Below are 20,136 nucleotides of genomic sequence, written 5' to 3'. Positions count from 1 at the left end.
TATGTACCAAAACTTCCTCTAAACAAAGCATTTGAATCAGTGTGGCAAACCAAATGCCAACCTTATTTAAATGAAGTACTCCAGTAAGGTTAGCCCTGTACATGTTTATTGTAACGCTATAGGAGCTTCACGTCGTCAGCGAATACGTCTTTCAATAAGGATAAAACACCTACCACCGTCTCCAATGACGTTTTGCCTGACTCTGACATGTCCGCCTATAAGACTTCTGCCTGAAGTACACGCCAACCGCAGGAAGTAATTTCATTGGTATTTGTGGCGTTAAGCACTCGCGTCCACACAAGCAAGACCGGAACAAGTGGGGCGGGGTCTTTTCTTTAGTGAGGCGTCAGCGTACTACGTCTGATAGAAAAGGAAGTGTCTCGACATATACGTGTCCATTCCAAGTAGAGCCCGAAATCTGCGCAGTACAGGTCGCTGTCTGGGGACGAGCCTTCGATATCTAAGGTGAGTGCGTCTCGGTGCTTGGGTTCATACACTCAACTTTACGATTGTGTTTACTTTAGTGGTATGAAACTATCTGAATTTTCTGCCTGAGTTCAGGCGTCTTTGCTCGTTTCAGTGAACTCTGTCAAGCAGCCCATGTATGTTGGTGTACCAGATTTGATAATATAACGGTTTCTACTTACGTTCAAAATTAAAGTTTTGGCTGGAGGCCCAACATCTCGCCTAAATCATAGTGTCCCACTGAGTTCATTTAGTAACTAAAAGTGAACGTTATAATGCTGTAAATGTAACCTGGAAACACATTTTATCCCTAGTATACCTGCCTCCCGTAGCGTGTTCTTCCTTAAACACCCTAAAAAGGCGAACTTCTTAGTAAACCCTGGCCTCTTATCTATACGTGCTTCCAACATCAACACAAACGTTTGCTGACTTGTCAGTGCCGTAATACCTGCTGTAAGAACGAGCATATGAAATTCCATAGCCGCTCTAAGAATGAGGAAATAACGTTGACTACCCAGTGTGTATAGGAGTTAGTCAGTGTTACCAGATTTTCCGAACGATAAACCGGGACAGGCACAGACCTGGACAAGCTTAAATGCCCTATTGGGTCACAGGTATGTATATATTTCATTTATTTTTCACATTCCCTTCTCGTTCTGTGAAGAGGTCTAGCGGCTGGTTGGCCCGTCCTTGACCTACGGGCTCTGTAGCCCAGATTCACATCTCATTAACTCCTGCTGTACTGCTGGACCAGGCCTGCCGAGTACCACGCATCCGGGTTTAGACTAACGTATTTCAATGTGGTAGTCTGCATCTCTGCAATAAAATGCATTAGTCACGCATTATTAGTGCCTTCTAAACACCCTGTGAGGGAGAAGTTGGGAGTGACTGCAACTGTCTGAAGCTACAATAGTGCGGAGCTTGCTGGGCACACCAAGCTGCAGAGAAGACTACTACTGACCTCGGAGGTCTGTGTCAAGAGTCACTGAACTGTATGTAAAACCAGAAACTTAGGAGACCCTTCATTCAAAGATGGCCATTCATTTCCAGAACTTACATTTTCATTTGTCCAATTCTAAGTTCTCTTCTGTTAGTTGTGATGTAAGTATATTTGACATGTCTTTTCATACAAGAAAGGTTTGTCGGAAAAGGAATTCAGATTATTACATTTGGCTAGAGCGTTTTTTTTTTTTGTAGTGTTTGACCTGCACACTGGCCCATAGAGGCGGCATGAAATCAGATGCTGAAACGTATTGACCACACTAAGGATCAGTGGGATCAACTAATATCCCACAATTGTCCACCATTGCTTTTAACATTGACCAAGACCTCCACTATTTAAAAAAATAAATACAAAAATTGGTGATGGAAGATTCCGAGCCAACTTTAACACCTCTCTTCACTAACGCGCACAGTCACAGATGACCAAGAACCAGCTCTGATGTAATCTGGCGTCGTAGCACACCCTGGAAGCATTTGGTGACCAGCGTGGAAACCCAATGATGAAGCACGTCACCAACTAGGTTGGTGAGTGGGGGGTTCTTTTAAAACACCCTGTGGGTTCCAAGGCACTTCAGTCTTGAAACAATTGAGAAACTGGTCTTTGGGGCAGTAGGAAAAGAGAAAGCAAAATAATTCCTAATTTGTTGTAGTAATTATTGGTTGGGAAGGCAAACAAGTTTTTTTTCTTACCCCTCTCACTTGTGTTTGACGTGCCTTCTCAAGACACATAGAAAACAGGATGTTTTAACCACCTGGTGTACGTTTTTTTTTTTTTTTGTTGATTTCTCTTTCATTGATGAATTGCCATTGACACCACAGGTGGTGTTGAAGCAATATTGTGCATGGAGTGTTCCAATTTGTGGTTAGGGACCCTAAGGGTGGGGGCTGGGCTGTTTGGCCTCTGTACCTGCCATAGTTCCCTCTTAAAGGGTTCTCTGAACATGAAATACTGGTGAAGAAAGGTAGCGACTCCTACAGTGACCGCCCTCATCCCTTCCAACCTTTTTGTCAAATTCTGAACTTCATCTTTATTGCACTTCTTCCTTCCTGCGCTGGGATTTAACCAGTGTGGTCATGAAGGTGTAATGACCACAGAAAAGGTTTACTGCATGCCATTTTCAGTTTTTGTGATTTTAAAAGAATGTCAGCTGTTTGGCCTTTTAGGCAATTACTTTGGTTCTAGTTTGGTAGCTGCATAAACTCCCCCCCCCCCCCCCCCTATCCTCCCCCACCCTCACTGGTTAAAAAAAATGAGTGCTGAACATCCATGATTATAGGTGTTAATCACTATGTTCCATGGATGGACCAATTTTCAACTGGGAATTGTAAACTGTTGGAGTGTAGGAAGTGTTAGGAAAGTTTTTAAATCCCTAAAATTAAAATGGGCTCATTTAGTTCTGGACGCTGTTTATGTATGAAAAACATGAGTAACATTGGAAAGTAAACGCAGAGGAATGGCAGACTGTTCATGCTTGACAGAGCTGTGTCAGGGATTAAGAATTGTCAATTGGAAATCAATTGACACCTTACATTCTGTACACTGAAGGATGCATCCATCAATCGGTGGCTTGTAAAGTGTGGCTACTGACTCATGAGGGTCTCAAGGTGCTGGGGTGAAGTGGCTGCTGGTCGCTGGTCCCTCTGGGTGTGGAATCATTCGAAGAGCCAGGTCTGAGGTCCTTCTTGAATTGGGTCAGCGACACAGGTCTTAACCGCGAGGTAGGAGAACGCAATACCACTGGTTCTGGTCGAATTGTCTAGCGGTTAGATGAAAAGATATATAACCATCAAATATGAAACTAACATATAGAATAGGTGTAGAGAGTTGATGGAAGGGACCATCTCAATGAAACCGTTGATAAAGTATAAATGGGTAGGTACGAGAGAATACAAGCAAATGACCAGGATCCTGGATGGATGCAGGGGCGGAGACCTGAAGAGCTTATTCTGTGTACTGTTTTGTAATGGACATCTCTGGAAATAGTGTCCTGAGCAGAATGATTTAGTATTTTGGGGTCATCTTGCTGGAGAAAAGGCTAGGATACAAGAGTTGTTTGAGCGGTCTCGCATGGTCTCCAGAGCAGGGTGACATAGATCGTAGGGCCTTTGTGTAGACCTAGAAGGCTTGAGCAGGAGTAATTTCTGAGACTGACTTCTGTGGTCCCATTGGTTCCAAAGTAGTCAAAAATATAAAAGTAGGTAGTGTGTTGTTGAAGTGAGGTAAATATCAGTCATTCTCAGACATCAGTAGGGACTAAGTAGTTTGAAACCCTGATCTGTAATTAAACTACAGTAAAAAGGTGACGAAATAACAGTCCTATTCAATAATGCATCACATATTGAGTAGTAGAATGGTGAAGCTGCAGCACAAAAGTGAGGTTTAAGACATGTTGGCTGAGTGATTGGTGATTATGCTACTTCGTGTGAGTCTGTGGAAAGGTTCGCTTGAAGTATGCTGCATAAATCTAGGGGTCTGTTTGAAATGTAAAGTGCTGTCTGTTATGTTTAAAGGTATGCATGGTGGTGCGACTAAGGTATGTCGATACTTGCACTTGTGTTCTCTTGTTATGCATCTGAAGATGGCAGATGTATAAAACACAGGTATACATCTATTTGTATGCTTCTTTTAATAGTGTCTGTAGCAAAAGATACAGACATGCATGCATACTTTCAGGAATATAGTGAGTTACAGCAGAGACATGTGAAGGGTTGCTACTTTGTATTTGGCCAGGCTCAACACTCTTGAGTAGTAGTAGAATGGTGAAGCTGCAGCACAAAAGTGAGGTTTATGACATATTGGTAGAAGGATTAGTGGTTAGGCTACTTTGTATCTGTCTATGGTAAAAGACAGATATACAACTACTTGTATATTTCTTTTATATATGATGTCACTAGCAAAAGGTATAGACACATGCATGCTTCCAGGAATTTGGTGAGACTTGGAGACATAAGGGTTGCTGCTTTATATTTGGTTAAGCTCCACACTCTAGGTGTTGTTTTGAAATGGGAACACCAGTCTGTGAAGTTTGTTACTTTATAGTGTTGGTAATGACGTATGTGTCTACTCAAATTTCATATTTCACTATACTAATTCTCAACACTAATGCTTTATGGGTTCCGAAGTAGTGTGCCACTCGCAGGAAAAGCATTTCAACACCCCATCAGGGGTAACAAGCGCTATATAAATGCAAACCTATTTCCCTCTTCTATCCCTTCGCTATCCTTCTCGCTCCAAATAACTGACTAATATCCACCACTCAAATTACTTTCATATTTCACTATACTAATTCCCCACAAATCCTTTATGGGTTTCCGGAATAGCGTGCTACTCGCCATAAAAAGCGCTTCTACACTCAATCAGGGGTAACAAGCGCTATATAAATACAAAACTTATTTCCCCTCTTCTATCCTTACAAATACTTGACTAACCCATCCACCACTTAAATGACTTTGATATTTCACTGTACTAATTCAACACTAATCCTTTATGGATTCCGGAGTAGCGCGCTACTTGCAGAAAAAGTGCTTCGATGCCTCATCCGGGGTAGTAAGCGCTATATAAATGCAATTACAATATTTCTCAAATTGATGCAATAAAAGAATAGGCTTACCACAGTGAAAAGCATTAGGAAAAGTTAGACATCACGTTTATTTGGTAAGAAACATAAAAACGTGTACATGTGCAGTCCATATAAAGGACCAATAAGCTAATGCATTTTACATAGACTCACTATTTGCATATCAACATTGTAGATGTAGAACTATATTCTGGTCAGTTTGAACCCATAAATGTTCTTAATGAAACAGCAAGGTATTAGTCAGTCTGGACTGACAGTTTGGAGAAAAGAGGTATTTTATAAACTGGCAATAAGTAACGTTGGTAGGCTAGAATATGGAGGGTTGCCTGCATATCTTTAGCCTTGGATGTTGTGAAGACACCTATTCAGTTTTAGGTGGTATTCGCAAGTCATTTACAGAAAAGAGTATACCATGGTTTAAATGTAATTTACAAGGCTTTATTAATGATGATCCATCAGATGTTCCCCTCACAGAAACTGCTGCAGAGTACTGATGGGTGAAAAATGCGCTTTTGCCCAGTTCTCTTGATGGCATTGGTCCAATAGGTGTCAGTGTTGGCCGCCACCTTCAAATGGCGTGGTTCGGTTCGGTGCGGTGGGGAAAAAATGACACATTTAAATTGTTGCCAGAGTTGCTTTTTGGTATTACGGCCAGTCTGTTGAACTTGAATGCCTCCTTTTTAGGTCGAGGACGTCCGGTCTGCCGAAAGGCAGAACCGGAAGTCGGAGATTTAATGACTTGGAGAAGAGGGGCTTGAACCCGCCCCTCTTCTCCCCTGTTCTCCATTGGCTGGCCTCTTGAATGCTGGCCAGCCATTGGAGAAGAGGCCAGTCATTCAAATCAGGCCCCGTCCTTTTCGGATCGGGGGGCGTGTTTTTTGCAAGAAGTCTCAAGGAGGAGACAACACTTAAACACGCCCCCGAATCCGAAAAGGACGCTGCGTTGCGGTGGTGTCTTCCGGTGTTTGGCTGAGAGCTAGAGGAATCCCCTCCGCGAGGATTCACCACTGTCCTTAGCGGCAACCTTGCACTACGATGATGCAGTCAGTTTCCCAACAGTGCCAGATGACGCTGAGAGCCCTGCAAACGGCAAATGTTAAGTGAATATCTTCCTCGAAAGCGATCCCCAACCCTCCCCCCTTCAATGCCATGCAAGGTCCGGTAATGTCAAATGGCGGAAATGAGAGGGTAAACGACCCACATGCCCCAATACCCAGAGGGCGGCATCCCTAAACATGTTCGTCTCCATCAGTCACATTGGCCAAGGCTGCGGGAGATCCAGTGCATCAGCGACGATTCACAATGCGCCCTTGAGGCAAGGTCCAGTTTACGAGCAGCTGTCCCCGCTGGTCCACGGCGAAGGTCAGGCCCGCAGTCGGATTGTAGCACCCGCCTACACTCCACTCCCTTGTGTACCGGGCGCCATCTTACAACGCCGCCCGCTAGAACATGATCACCAGGAACTGCCCTACCCCACCCCGAAGCCGCCAGTCACAACCCTACGGACCCGCCAGTCACACGACCCGACGGACCGGCCCTCCGCTTTACCCCGGAGCCGCCGCTTTACCCCGGAGCCGCCGGTCACAACTCTCCCGACCCGCCCTACCCCGGCCCTCCGCCCTATCCCGACAGTCACAACCCCACGGACCCACCACTCACGCGCCTACAGACCCGCCCTACCACAGAGCCGCCGATCACACCACCCTCCGGACCCCGTAATACCAAGGAGCTGCCAGTCAACCCCCCCAGACCCGCGTTACCCCGGCCCTCCGTGCCCGCCGCCCTACCCCTGAACCGCCAGTCATACTACCCGCCGCACTACCCCGGACCTGCCAGTCACAACCCTCCAAATCCGCCAGTCGCACCACCCTCCGGACCCCCGTAATACACCGGACCCGCCAGTGGCAACCCTCCGGACCCGCCCTACCACGGTTATACGACCTTCCAAGCCATACACGCCCGTGTATGTTAATTTGGCATAATTGCCGTATGGGATGTAGTTTGTGTTTTTAAGTGTGGGGAAGGAAGCAATGCTTAATTTGTCCCTGGATGCAGATGGTGGGCACTGGCACACTGGCATTCATATCTTGGGACCAGAACTTATTTTTCATGATCAGACTTTCACCAGGGGCAAATGAGAGACAGGAAAGTGACAAAGAAGGAACAGGAAGTTGTTAAACCGTGATAAAGGGAGGGATGAAACATAACCTTCGAGGGTGGGCAGGGCTTTAATTGGGATGAAAAAACTGGGAGGGGGGAGGATCTCTCAAAGGGGCGTGGCCAATGTAATTAAGGACGTGGGTTAAAAACACGTATGCTAAAAATCTGTGCTTAGCTTAGGGTGTCGCCCGACTTGTATTTTGCTGTTTCTTTCATTGCTTCCAGATATATATATAATACAACAAGTAACATTACACCTACAGCAAGTCAGGACTATTGGCTTTATCGGTGGTTGTTAGTTGCATAAGATCAATAAGCACCAACTATGGCTTGTATATAATATTGCAAAAGCTTCCGCTTAAAGCCCTGCTGACACCACGACAATGTTGCTGCTCCATGTGTTTCAAACAGAGAAGGGGAATCCAGAGAGAACATGACTCTATTTAAAGGATTGCCCTTCCTCTACAACGCTCATCTGGCATGACGTCATGACTCATGACAGCACCGCACATGATGTGCCTGCTGTCACTGCAGTCTGGAAACAAACATTTACAATGCAATGGTCTCGGCATTGGTAAAGTTAGAGCTATTGGCATTGCTCATGACAATGCCGTTTCTTTAAATGTTTTAAAAACAAAAAACACAAACAAAAATAATGTCAGGAGCAATGCCAATAGCTCTAACTTTACCAATGCCGAGACCATTGCATTGTAAATGCTTGTTTTATTATAGGGCAGATCAAATAGCTGTGAAGTGTGCCGTAGTAATGAATCGCCCAGTTGTGTAATATGTATTGTTGTATGCTCCTTCCATTAACCAATGTCATTGTACTTGACAGGCAACTATGGATCAAGTAATGCAATTTGTTGAACCAAGCCGTCAGTTCGTGAAGGATTCCATCAGACTTGTTAAAAGGTGTACAAAGCCTGACAGAAAAGGTAATGTATAGAACAGCATAAAGGTGTGTAGGGTGGGTGGCATGTTTAAAGATGTAGCGCACAGAAGAGCACTCTGGTAGATAAACGTTTCCGTGAAACATACTAACGGGAAATTGCGACGAAATGTGCATTTGTTTTTGTTGGGTTATGCAGCTAAGAGTGCAGGTAGTAAGGAAAAAAGCTGTGCTTGCAGGTTTATGCCCAGAACTTCGCAGTCTAGTTGCGTACACATTTCTCTACAAAGTCCCGTGTAAGAATGATTGTGCCATACTAATGAGCCCTGTAGTAATGCCGGAATCTTTGCCCATATTAGAAAGGCTTAGAAGGAAACTTTTGATGCTTTGTATCCGAAAGCATCCATTGCAGTAAAATGATTTTCAATATGCAGACTTCCTTTAGCGGGGGCTACGGGGGATTTTATGATTGGAGTGAGGCAAGGGGAGCCAGACCCCTGTGGGCGTCCTAGTATTTCCCATTCACATTGGGGTTTCTGTTCTCCCTCGGCGCCTGAGAATGTTAAGCTCATTTACGGCTTGAAGATGCTACTTCCCAGAGAACTGATACTGGAGAAACTGCAGATTTGCACTCTGCTTCTTCAGCTTTCGTGTCTTTACTTTCATCCATTTGTCTTTTTTTCCCTGTATCTGGAGGTCGAGTTTTCTGATCTCGAGCAAACTGAAGTTCCTTTAGATTCTTTCCTTTACTCGCTTATGAACTTCATGTATCAACACGAACATGTCTTTTATTTGACCCCCACCATCAAATCTCGGCTATTAACTGTACATTCACCTGTACACAATATAATGACCATTCTGCCTTCAGCACTGATTCAAAGGTTTCACTAAACTTCGAGTGTTCTGTTGCTGGCCACAACTATTCCGTTTTTTTTTTTTTTTTTTTTTCTCTGTTCTATTTTTTTGTTTGCATATGTGGTCTATTGCTTTACCTTGATTCTCACTCATCTTCTCTTATCTGCTTACTGATTTTGCTGAATGTTCAATTTTTAGGGAGAGCGGCATATTGTCTTTCCAAAGACAGAGGGGCTTCGAAAATGGGCTGCATTAAAAACAGTCTGACATGGTGGTGTGGTGATCCCAGCAGGCTGTCATCCTTGTGACGGCCTCAAATGGTAGTGGGTCCCAATTTGTGACCCATCATTAATGTTCATGAGGTAGGTTGAATTGTGACCCTCTACGATTCAGTATTTTGGAAACCAACCTATTTTTACATAGTCAGTTCGCAAAATATCAATGCATTTAGTAAATGTTGGTGGGCAAATTGCAACCACTATCAAATGCATTATGGGAGAGGAGTTGGCCTAACGGCTAGGGCGGTCGACCTCAAATCTGTGGAACCGGGTTCGAGTCTCTGCAATGACGATTAACATCCTGTGATTCTGGGCAAATCACTTCATCTCCCCGTGCCTAACCAAAATGAATGTCCTCATGTAACGCAACTGGTGCTATGTAAAGTGTTCGGATATCCGATACCTTCGGGTCAAGTTCATGTTATATAAAACTCTGTAAAACAAATTATTTGTATATAAAGCCCATTATTCACTGGACCTCTGTCGCTATCCAATCATTGTCTTGTCTAATTCCTTTAGGCTCGCTCTTGACTTCTAAATTCGGAACTTCCTAGCTTGCATATTACCAACCCTTCGAATATTTTCAGTGTTTATGGATCGCATATTTATTATTGGCTTTTTTTTAAAGTTCTGTTTCACAGTGACATGCTGATAGTCTTTTTGTAAATGGTACTTATTGCCATAAGAAAATTGTAATTATTAGATGTCAAGTGCTTTTTTGGAGAAGAATATAAATTCCAATAATTGTTTGTTGGACCGCAGTACATCCTGTGTTTTGATGGTGAAGGTTAATGTTTATATTGTGAATGTGATTTTGCAAAGTCCACTACCCATGCTAGTTATTTCACACATGTTCTCTATCTATTGCATGGTGCTTGGAGAGGGATAATTGCTTATCGTGTCTCGTCAACACCTGTCATTTTTTTTCTTTATTGCATGCAATTGAAGATTGAACAGGCTTTTTTCTTACTTTTGAATGACACGTACATAATAGTGTAAATTGCGAAAGCTGATACCTTTATAATGTATCTAACAGTTTTCAAGACTCTTGTCCAATGTTTCTTAGCATCACACTTGCATAAGGCCTGTCATTGCCTTTATAATTGCAGCTAAAGTGTTACGCCTTTCGTTGCATGCCTGGCTGTTAAATGTAATCTAGAGCCTGTCGTTTTTGAGAATGTAATCTACAGCAGCTTTCACAACCATTTATTTTTACCTTCTGCAGAATTCCAGAAGATTGCTATGGCAACAGCAATAGGTTTTGCAATTATGGGATTTATTGGCTTCTTTGTGAAACTGATCCATATTCCTATCAACAACATCATTGTGTAAGTAGAGTGAATAATCCAGCAGTAAACATTGATGTGTGTAAAAATCCTAAACTAAAATATCATGTATCGTCCTTGTGTAGGAAGTTTTTTCATGTTCTCTACTATAAATCTGATCCTTTTTACTGAAATGAAGGTAGAAGTGTCTTATAGTATGTTGTCTTAGCACTATCCATTTCTAAATTTGATTGAAGAATGCACTTTATTTCCTTTTCCAAAAGTACATTTAAGATGTTTTAACCATCTCTTCACCTGCATAACACTTAAGTTGCACCCGAACCCCCAACACTGCCTGCGCTAATGTTTTTCCCTTTCAGTGCAGGATCAGTATTACTGATTAAACCTTAATGATTCCTTGGACTTTTGTATTTGACTTTGTTGCACAGAAGCAGAGGGAGATACTTGTTGCAGAATGATGTCCTTATGATCTTGTTCAGACATATGTGCTATTTGGTGGGAAAGTCTTTTGCTGGGTGGCCTGCTATTGCTCTTCATGATGAACTGTAACTGAGGCGATGACCTAATACCAGATCTAACTAGAATTGCCTCCTAAGCTAAACGGGACCGGTCTAGTGTTCAAACCGTAACTGGGACATTTTTCCTGAGATGCTTCCAAACCAAGCCTAATACCACCACTTGTCCCGTTACCCCTCACAGTGGCATTGTCTAAAGTAGCTGTTTAATAGCTGTGATGCTGCTGCACAGTACCTTGTACACCTAGTTTTTAGGAATCAATCTGCTTATTGAAAGGCAGGAACATTTGTGAAACACAGCTTTCTGTCTACATCCAGAGGCTGGCAGGGCGAGCATTGTGAGCACTTACACAGCGTTTAAGCCTCAACCCAGAGGCCGGCTGCATACCTCTATAGCTAACCAGCTACTAGGAGTGTCTTCCATTTTCTGACTAGTAAAACAAACAAAAAAAAATTGACAGGTGAAACAATCAAGAGTGAAGGAGAAAACAGACCCCTCCCCTAATACCCCACCTGTTAAAGCCTCCCCAGATGATATTCAGCATCCACTGTAAGCGTTGAAAGAGCCCCCTCGTCACTCCACTGGGGGAAGCGTCTGCAGATGATTGCTCCATTGATAAAAGGCATAGGACCTGCAAATACTTGGGGCATTTGACTTCCCTCATATCTCGTGACCATAAACTCACAAAGCGACCCCCACAGAGTTGCGAAGTCTCTCCCCTTCCCTCCGCTCCCAGAGATAAAAGCTCCATAGCTAATAGGTTCCATAAACTGTGTAACCAGGACCACAGCTCCGGGACTGCCATTGTGCCCCACTGTGCTAGGATGACTGCCTGGCTGCCAATAACGCTAGAGCTATTTGTCTACCCCTGAGGGATGTTAGTGGGAAGGCCTTAGGATGTGAGAGGCCAAAGAGTGTACACTCCGGGGTGTAGGACAGTGAAATGTTCAATGCTGCGTCTGTTATCTAAGACCCCCCCCCCAATATCTTTGTAGTTTCGGGCAATGCCAGAGTAAGTGCACGAGGGTACCAGTCATTCCGCATCCCCGCCAGCAGCGATCTGTCTTGCTGTTATCCCAGCTATGTATTCGTGCAGGTGTATAATACCAATAGGAGAACCTTAAGGGAGGATTCAGCCCCCGCTACGCTGTGCGGTGAGCGCAATATAGGATATGTTCCCATGTACACCTAGTTTTTAAATCGAGTGTTGCATACTGGTTCAAAGTTAAGGCCATTTATCGTTGAGTCCACCAACCGGGCTGTGCATAAGCAAGGATGCGTGTATACAGATTGACGTAAAGTAACTTTTTATTCTGTATTATATTGCAGTTGCATTTGTATAGTGCCTCATTCTGCTGATGAGGCTCTGAATTTCATTAGCAGAAGGGCAGCAACCCGCACTGTTGGGAGTGCTTTCTGTGACAAATTTTGAAATGTAGTGTGGCCATTATCTGAAGTGTGGTGCTGTCATGTGTGATTATAGTTGTGCCGTTATTGCAACTTAAGTTGCTGTGCTGAAGTGGACTAGCGAATAATGGATCACATGAGCTTTATCAATCTGTTCTAGGTGGAAGGGGTCTGGGTTTTGCATGCCACTAGCATGGTATTGGTGCCATGTGAAGAGTAATGTAATTTACTTTGTCTCATGGCCGTTGTGTAGCTGTGCATGCCTGGAATGAAGAAAAGCTAGATGGGCATGTCTTGTCTACTGTACTGGGTTGGGACTCAGGTGATGGGTGTCGAAACAGGTTGTTGCTTGTATTTGTAGAGCTCTCTATCATCCACATGAGTATTCTGGCACTGAGCAGGTGTATGTGCACCAAGCCTCACCGGAGGCTGGGGTTATTTGGGAATTTTTTCAAATGCCAGGTCTACAGTGTCTGGCTGAACTCCAGAAGAGAGGAGACTGATGTGTAGTGGGAGGCCTTCCAGGCTTTAGGAGTGATGTATTGGAACGCTCCGGCCTCCAAACCTGATTCTGTGTTTGCGTGGTATCTGCGAGTAGTTGTGCTGCAGAGCATAGGCGTCTGGGTCATTGACAGGAGATGCGACTGTTCAGGTAGGCTGAACCTATGTTGTGTAGTAACTTGTGTGAGTGAGGAGTTTGAACTGAGCAAGTCTGTGTTTCAGGAGCAAGTGAAAGTCCCTTAGGTGTGGTGTAATGTGTGTTGAGAGGGTGAGGTGGAGTCTGGCTGCCAAGCTATGGATGGTTTGTAGTCATCTGGATAAGATGCTTAGTGACTCCGACATAGAGGGATTTCCTGTAGTCCATACTGGGTGACGCCATAGATTCCTCCCGCTGATATGTATTGTGTGCTACCATGATGTATGTTGCAATGGAATCAAGATTGTCATGAGGGTCCGAAGACTGATTTCTATAGTCATGATGAATATGGAAATGGAACAATGAGAAACAAAGCACTGGCTGGTGAAAATGTTATTGCAAAATTGAGCCCTGAGGAAGATTCATCTTTTTGAACAAAACAGGTTGGCTATTTTCAGACTAGTTTTTTTATGGGACACATCGTAAGTTACTGAAGGAAGTTTCAAGATATAGGTCTGTGGACTCATTAATGACTAGGTGCACCATTCCATATTGTTTCCATCTGTTTCTGCTCAGCAGCAGTATCTTGCAACAGCTGTTATTGATGAAAGTGTACGAAGTTTTGACCTGAGAAACCCAGTGGGAGGTGCAGTTTTATGTGTCTGCCGTTGTGCTGCACTACTTGCATCTTGTCAGTATTTAGCTATAGCCAGTTGAACGTCATCCAGCTGGTGACTTTGGTCATGCACGCAACACATTTTGTTCCTTATGTTGGTGGTCTTGCCTGAGCGGGCGAGTATGAGTTGCGTGTTGTAAGAGGCTGTTTATGTAATGTGCGTGGATAACATTGGCCAGAGGGGTCATGTATGTGTTGCTGAGGGATGAACATTGAAGCACTCCGCAGATATGTTTTTTACGGGTTCAGAGGAGTGTGATGCAAGGCTGACCGCTTGTGTTCTGGCTGTCAAGAATGAGCAAATCCAGCTGAGAGCGGGTCCTTAGATGCCAATCTCATGTAAGAGTCTGAGAATTGGGTGCATGTTAAATACTGCAACGGTCCAGGCGGATGAGAGCCGCAGTATCTTCTTTCCAGGATCTTGTCTGTTTTCTGTGGAGGTGATGAGAATGGATTCTGTCCTGTGGTTAAGTTTGAAGGTGGACTGAGGTGTCTTGGAGCTGGTGGTTGCCGAGGTGGTCCATGACTAGTCTAAAAAATGATTTATTTGTATGTGGGTTTTTGTTTTTGAGGGTCTGGTGGGAGAGGGAGATCGGTCTGTGAAGGATTTCTTGAACAGGGGAGCGACAGCGTATCTCCAGGCAGAAGGTGGTAGAGTTGATGGAGGATTTGAGGATGGGAGTAGGAGCTTCGCTGATAGATGTTTGAAGTTGTGATGGGTGCTAGGTCTGATGGGGCCCTCTAGTGGATAGACTTAATAGTAGCGGCTGTCTCAATTTTGGTGATGGTAGGCCATGAGGTCCGGCTCCCTTGATTGCCAGAGGTTTGCAGCACAATGGCAGCTATATATAACTTATTTATGGATTTAGAATTGTGCATGGATTAAAAATATGAAACCAAAAATACTAATTTGCAGTAGGTCTACCCCATCGGAACTGGTGTGTCCACCTTGATTGTATTTCAAGTGCTCTAGAAACCTTAAATTATTTGAAAGACCATAATGTATGGAAAAGATATGTAGGAAAGAATCTGTTGTACAGCTTACCAATAAAGATTCTGACAACCACGTTTAAAAAGGACTGAACTTTCAGATGAACTTCATAGTAGATGTAGTAAGAGGTGTTTAGGAAATCTACCCATTCACCTTGGGACAGGCCTAATTTATTTAGGTTTCCTTTTTGCTGGCTCATAGGTTTTTGCTGGCTTTAGAACTCTTTAACACACTACCTCGATTAACTAGTCAAAGTGCCTTGCTCTCCCACTCCTCCCTTTTTATCATGTATATTTATATCTCCACTACGACTCCAGCACCCTCCACGCGCTCCACCCCGGATGAAGCAACATCTGCCAGCTCTTAATGCTGAACCACACCCAAGGCCCTCTCTCCTGTCTACATAGCCGCTGCACCTTCAGCCACCACTGTACTCCAGCAGCAGCCCCTAGCTTCCCAGACTTCACTGCCCACAAACCACTCCACTGCATCCTCCTCACCATACACTACCCACACAACACCCAATCCCCAGACGTCTCCTTCCTCACAAACTTGGACCAATGCCATCTCTGCACCCCACATCGCCACTGCCGTTCCTAACAGATACAAGACCCTGTAAAAGGACCAACTCGCCTGCCCAGGAGGAGGCATCTCCATCGTCCACAAAAGCACCCCTCCACGTGATGACCACCCCCCAGACGATAACCCTCATGGAGCACCCCCACTTCCAGAGTCTCCCTGGAACCCTCATACAGGCTGCCCGGCCTGCGCTTCCTTCACCAATGCAATCACCAGCCTCCTCACACCCCTCGCTCTTGCCTCCATAGACTACATCCTGCTCTGAGACCTAAACTTTTACCCGGACAACCATGACTACCCAAACACCGCCTCCGTCTTGGAGAACCTCACCAACATAGGTCTCAAACAACTAGTCACTGCACACAGTGTGGGGACGCACTCAACCCAGTCTTCGGCGAAGGAAACGGCGTCTCCTACAGCCACACCAGGAACTCTGCAACAAACTCAGCACCTTCTTCCACCTTAAGATCAAGATGTCTAAGACCACTTTGAGAAACGCAACCTTCACACGGCTCGGCCCCCCCCCCCCCCCCCGAAAAGCATTCACTCCGGGGCACCCTCAACCTATGTCCACCCCACATCTTCCACAGGTGCCTGTGCCATTGCACCCAAATTACATCTGACAACTGCTCAACAAGATTGCCACCTTCCCCAATGACTGGAAACACGTCTAGGCCAACCCCTTCCTGAAGAAACCCTCGGCCGACCTGAGGGACCTCAAACTCCAGGCCCATCTCTGCTTCCATTCACAGCCAAAGTCATCAAGGTCGTCAATAACCCAGCTAGCAAACATTATAGATTCTAACAACGTCCTGGACATCTCCCAACCCGGATTCCACAGCACTGACTCTTCCATGCTGCCAGTGACTACATCCGTTTTACCCCCCCCCCCCCCCCCCCCACGACCGGGGTGAAGCGGAAGCCCTCCTTTTTGCTGCTATCGACACAATCTCACACCGCACCCTAGCCACAAGACTCCATGACGCTGGCATCCGCGACAAGGCGCTCAACTGGATATGCTCAATCCTCACCAGCAGAACCCAGTGAGTCAGGCTCCTGCCCTACCTCTCGGAACCGATGGACACCAACTGTGGAGTGCCTTAGGGCTCCTTCCTCGGCCTCACCCTCTTCTACATGGCCCCTCGCAACCAACGTCTGGAGGCACTGGCTTCAACATAGTCACTTACGCCAATGACACCCAGCCTATCCTTTTCACTCACCAACGAACCCATCACCGAACACAACTTCCAAGAAGGGATGAAAGCAGTCTCCATCTGGATGAAGAATGGCTGCCTGAAACTCAACTCTGAGAAAACAGAAGTCCTCATCCTGGGTTACACTCCCTCCACATGGGACGATTCTTGGTGGGCCCCCGGCCCCTCCCTTGGAAATCTCTGCCCATCCCACCTCCACACCCCCAACGGACCACACACGCGCAACCTCTGCATCGTACTGGACTCATCGCTCACAAACTGCCATATCAACGCCATATCCTCGACCTGCTTCAACAGTCTCCGCATGCTTCGAAAGACGTTTAGATGGATCACTTCCAAATCCAGAAAAACGTCACGCACGCCCTCATCAGTAGCAGACTAGACTACGGCAACACGCTCTTTGCCGAAATCCACAAACTCCAGACCATACAGAACACCGCTGCCAGACTGATCCTTGACATCCACCATTTCAGCCACATCACCCAACACCCTCACAATCTCCACTGGCTCCCACTCACAAGAATTACCTTCGAGCTCTTCACCCACGCTTACAAGGCCCTGCACAACACCGGACCCACATACCTGAACAACTTCCTCTCCTTCCGCGCACCCAAAAGACCCCTCTGATCAGCCGACCTCTCTAGCCACAGTTCCACACATCTACAGGACCAAAACGGAAGGAAAGTCCTTTTACCTCCCAGCCAAGGCCTGGAATGACCTCCCCATCTAACTCTGGCAAGCCCCTACACTGTCCCAGTTCAGGAAGGACCTTCTGACCCGGCTGTTCAGATGTCCCCAGTACTCAGTGGAGCCACCCCCATATACCGTGAGACCCTCACCGGTGAGTAGTTGTGCTTTATCAACCCTGATTAAGATGGATAGATAAATGTGGGTCCATTCTTCTTAAGTTAGTATCTCCTTTTTTGGAGGAGGTGAGATTAGAATGACTACTTGTCAACAATTCATTGGTAGTGATGAGGCTGTGCTAAAGTTCTTGGGAATGTAGAACACAGCTCATCAAGAAACTGGGAAGCCCGAAAAATCTTAAGTGTAGTTGCAGCAGGGTAAGTTAAAGAATTGGAAGCCCTGTAGAGGGCTGAATTTGACCATGAGTGGTGAGATGAATGAGCATTGAGATACTATACCTGCCTTAAAGGTGCATTCTTAGGTGCACAGTTCTTCTAGTTTCAGTTGTAGGGTAGGTGGTAGACTGTTTCCAAGCAGCTAATTGTGTGATGTTTTGTGGTCTCCAGATCTTCTGAGAGTATAATGTAGTTCCTGTATGAGCAATTTGCTTTGGAAATCCAAAAAGAGTATTGAAATCTTTCTGCATTCTTAATATCTGATTTGTATCACTTGTGGGAGGTGCATTTTGTCAACTTTGATTTTCTGCAATGCTCTCATAAAGCACTTCATTCTTCATCTTTTCATTTACCCATATGATCCTCTGTGCAATTAAGATGTGTGGCTGTATTTATCAGTTTGTCGTAGCCTTTGGCAAGCCGAATGTAGAATTAAGTTAATCTTTTATTTGTTTGGCACGACGGGCGGTAGTGAGATGGTAGATGAGCATTGGGCGGTTGAGCTTGTTCAACCGCATGTATTTGTTTTCATTACTGCAGTAGTAGTTCTTGTGTGTAGGCTAGCATAGCAGATAAGCTAGTGGTCACTCGAGATTAAGTTACAATTTCATGTTACTGTGAGTCCCAGCAAATTGAAAGTTGTCCATTAGAACCAATTAGGAAGTCTGATTTCTTTGTTCAGTTTAGTTGTGTATATCTGTAGAAATAGTAGCAGGTTGTAAATGAGGGGAGGCAACCCACCACAAATAGTTTGCATCTGGATGTCATTCTTCGCAGCTTGTGGTTTGTAAGGTGTTCTTCAAAATAGGTCCCCTCGGTATTTGGTTTCGAAGGAGAATTGTGTAGTAAGTTGGGATGACCTTATGGAAGGCTGGGGGAGTGTGGTCAACGACAGGTTTTGGTGAATAACAGTATGTGGTTTTGGCTTCATGATTGTGTGATGTGAAAACTACTCTGCTGGGTGGGAATGGTAAATGCTAAGTGACTATTGGTGTTGAGGAGTAAGAGGAATGCAAGACATGGAGTAGAGGTATGTCTCTCCAGCTGGTTCTGGGATTTGAAGGAGGTCCTGCACAATGACAGCAGTAGTTGGAGAAGCCGAAAGTAGAAGTTTGCTATTAATGGGAGCCAAAAGAGGTATGCATAGACAAAGACTGGGAGGTGACGCATAGTGTGTGTGTGCCTGTGTGTATGCCTTGAAAGACTGAAATTGCAAGGGTGAGTATTGTGGATGGTGCAACGGAGAGTGGGTGGGCAGTGGGGGTTGTTGGGCATAAATATGCATCAGTCTAGTTTCCCATGCTGAACAAGGCATCCATTCCATTTCTCAACAATCCTGTTTTGGCATTAGACTGCAATTTGGACTGAGAAATAGTTGTGTGATTTCCATTTCTATATTTGCACTATTCCACATGGGTTCCGGAAACCATTTGTTTTCGACTCATAAAAGCAGTGAATCCGTTTTAAAGGTTGTAAAACCGTGTCTTATTTTGGTGGATTTGGATGAAGTATTGTTATTTTGATTTTGAATATAAAGGATACTCTGTTTTATCCAAAATAATATGGGTTGGGGATGGATTTGAGACTGTGAATTTACAGTGGACACATGCAGTATTGCAATCCTTAGGGGAACTTCTGTGTCCTTTTTGTAAATGCAGGTTGTGTAATTTGTGTATCTGCTCACATTCCAGGTATAAACTGGGATTCCGGTTAAAATTATCATGTCTCATAAAAGTAAGACAGTTGTGCATTGGTAAATCGCCAGTTAATAATTATATATATTTTTATTTTGCAGAGGAGGTTGAAACTTTTTCCATCTCGAGGCTGCCTTGTGACTTTCCCTAGATCCAGATGACCAGAGCAGCACCTTTGACAATTAATGTACATTTTTAATTTCATTTTCTTTTAATAAAATTGAAGGATGTTCTGCTCAGCTTGTGTCCTCACTTGATTGCTTGTATACTTCCGAATATTTTATATACCTAATTGTGTTGCTGTACAATTGAAGTAACTGTGTGCTAGCTTGCTTAAGCCTACACGTGAAACGTTGAACCATGGAGAACCGAATTCACATTTCTAAACATGTTTCTTTATCCCCAAAGTATTTATCGCTTATGAGGATCCATAAGTTAAGATTAGACCAAATTGTGTGACGCATCTAGTCTGCTCACATACCTTGCATGGTCACCTCTGTTTGGTTTGACTTTGAAACAAAGTACAGGCAGAGGCTTTTTTAATGTAAAATGTTATACCACAGAATAATGAACAATTCTTTTGTGTGGCAAGAGTTACTGCAGATGTAAGCACACATACTGGGCTGCTATGTGGTACTTGTCTAGTCCTTTATCATTTTTTATTTTTTTGTCTATTGACAAGAATTTCATAGATGAATCAACTACTGGAATGTCATAGGAAAGGGGTAGATCTTGTTGTACCAAATGCCATGCAATTTTTCATAATTGATTTAAACCCTCTTGCAACCACCCACCGCTACTAAAAACATTTTTTGTATAGAGGA

General features: G+C 44.5%; 1 protein-coding gene across 2 annotated transcripts; it reads left to right on the top strand.

The window, feature by feature from the left end:
- The first annotated feature begins 308 nt into the window (after positions 1-308).
- Positions 309-19,551, top strand: SEC61G (SEC61 translocon subunit gamma). Of its 2 annotated transcripts, XM_085631550.1 has the most exons (4): positions 309-465; positions 8,044-8,143; positions 10,456-10,558; positions 19,414-19,551. In XM_085631550.1, exons 2-4 carry the CDS (start codon positions 8,050-8,052, stop codon positions 19,421-19,423), a joined length of 207 nt encoding a protein of 68 aa, XP_085487676.1. In that variant the 5' UTR covers positions 309-465; positions 8,044-8,049; the 3' UTR covers positions 19,424-19,551. The 2 variants fall into 2 exon arrangements, with proteins under 2 accessions (XP_085487676.1, XP_085487678.1); XM_085631552.1 differs by lacking the exon at positions 19,414-19,551 and having other exon boundaries at positions 10,456-10,562.
- The last annotated feature ends 585 nt before the right edge of the window (positions 19,552-20,136 follow it).

The sequence above is a fragment of the Triturus cristatus genome, chromosome 10 (assembly GCF_964204655.1).
Source record: "Triturus cristatus chromosome 10, aTriCri1.1, whole genome shotgun sequence".
Taxonomy (NCBI): domain Eukaryota; kingdom Metazoa; phylum Chordata; class Amphibia; order Caudata; family Salamandridae; genus Triturus; species Triturus cristatus.
The sequence above is the reverse complement of the archived record's forward strand: the minus strand, read 5'-3'. Positions and strand labels throughout refer to the sequence as shown.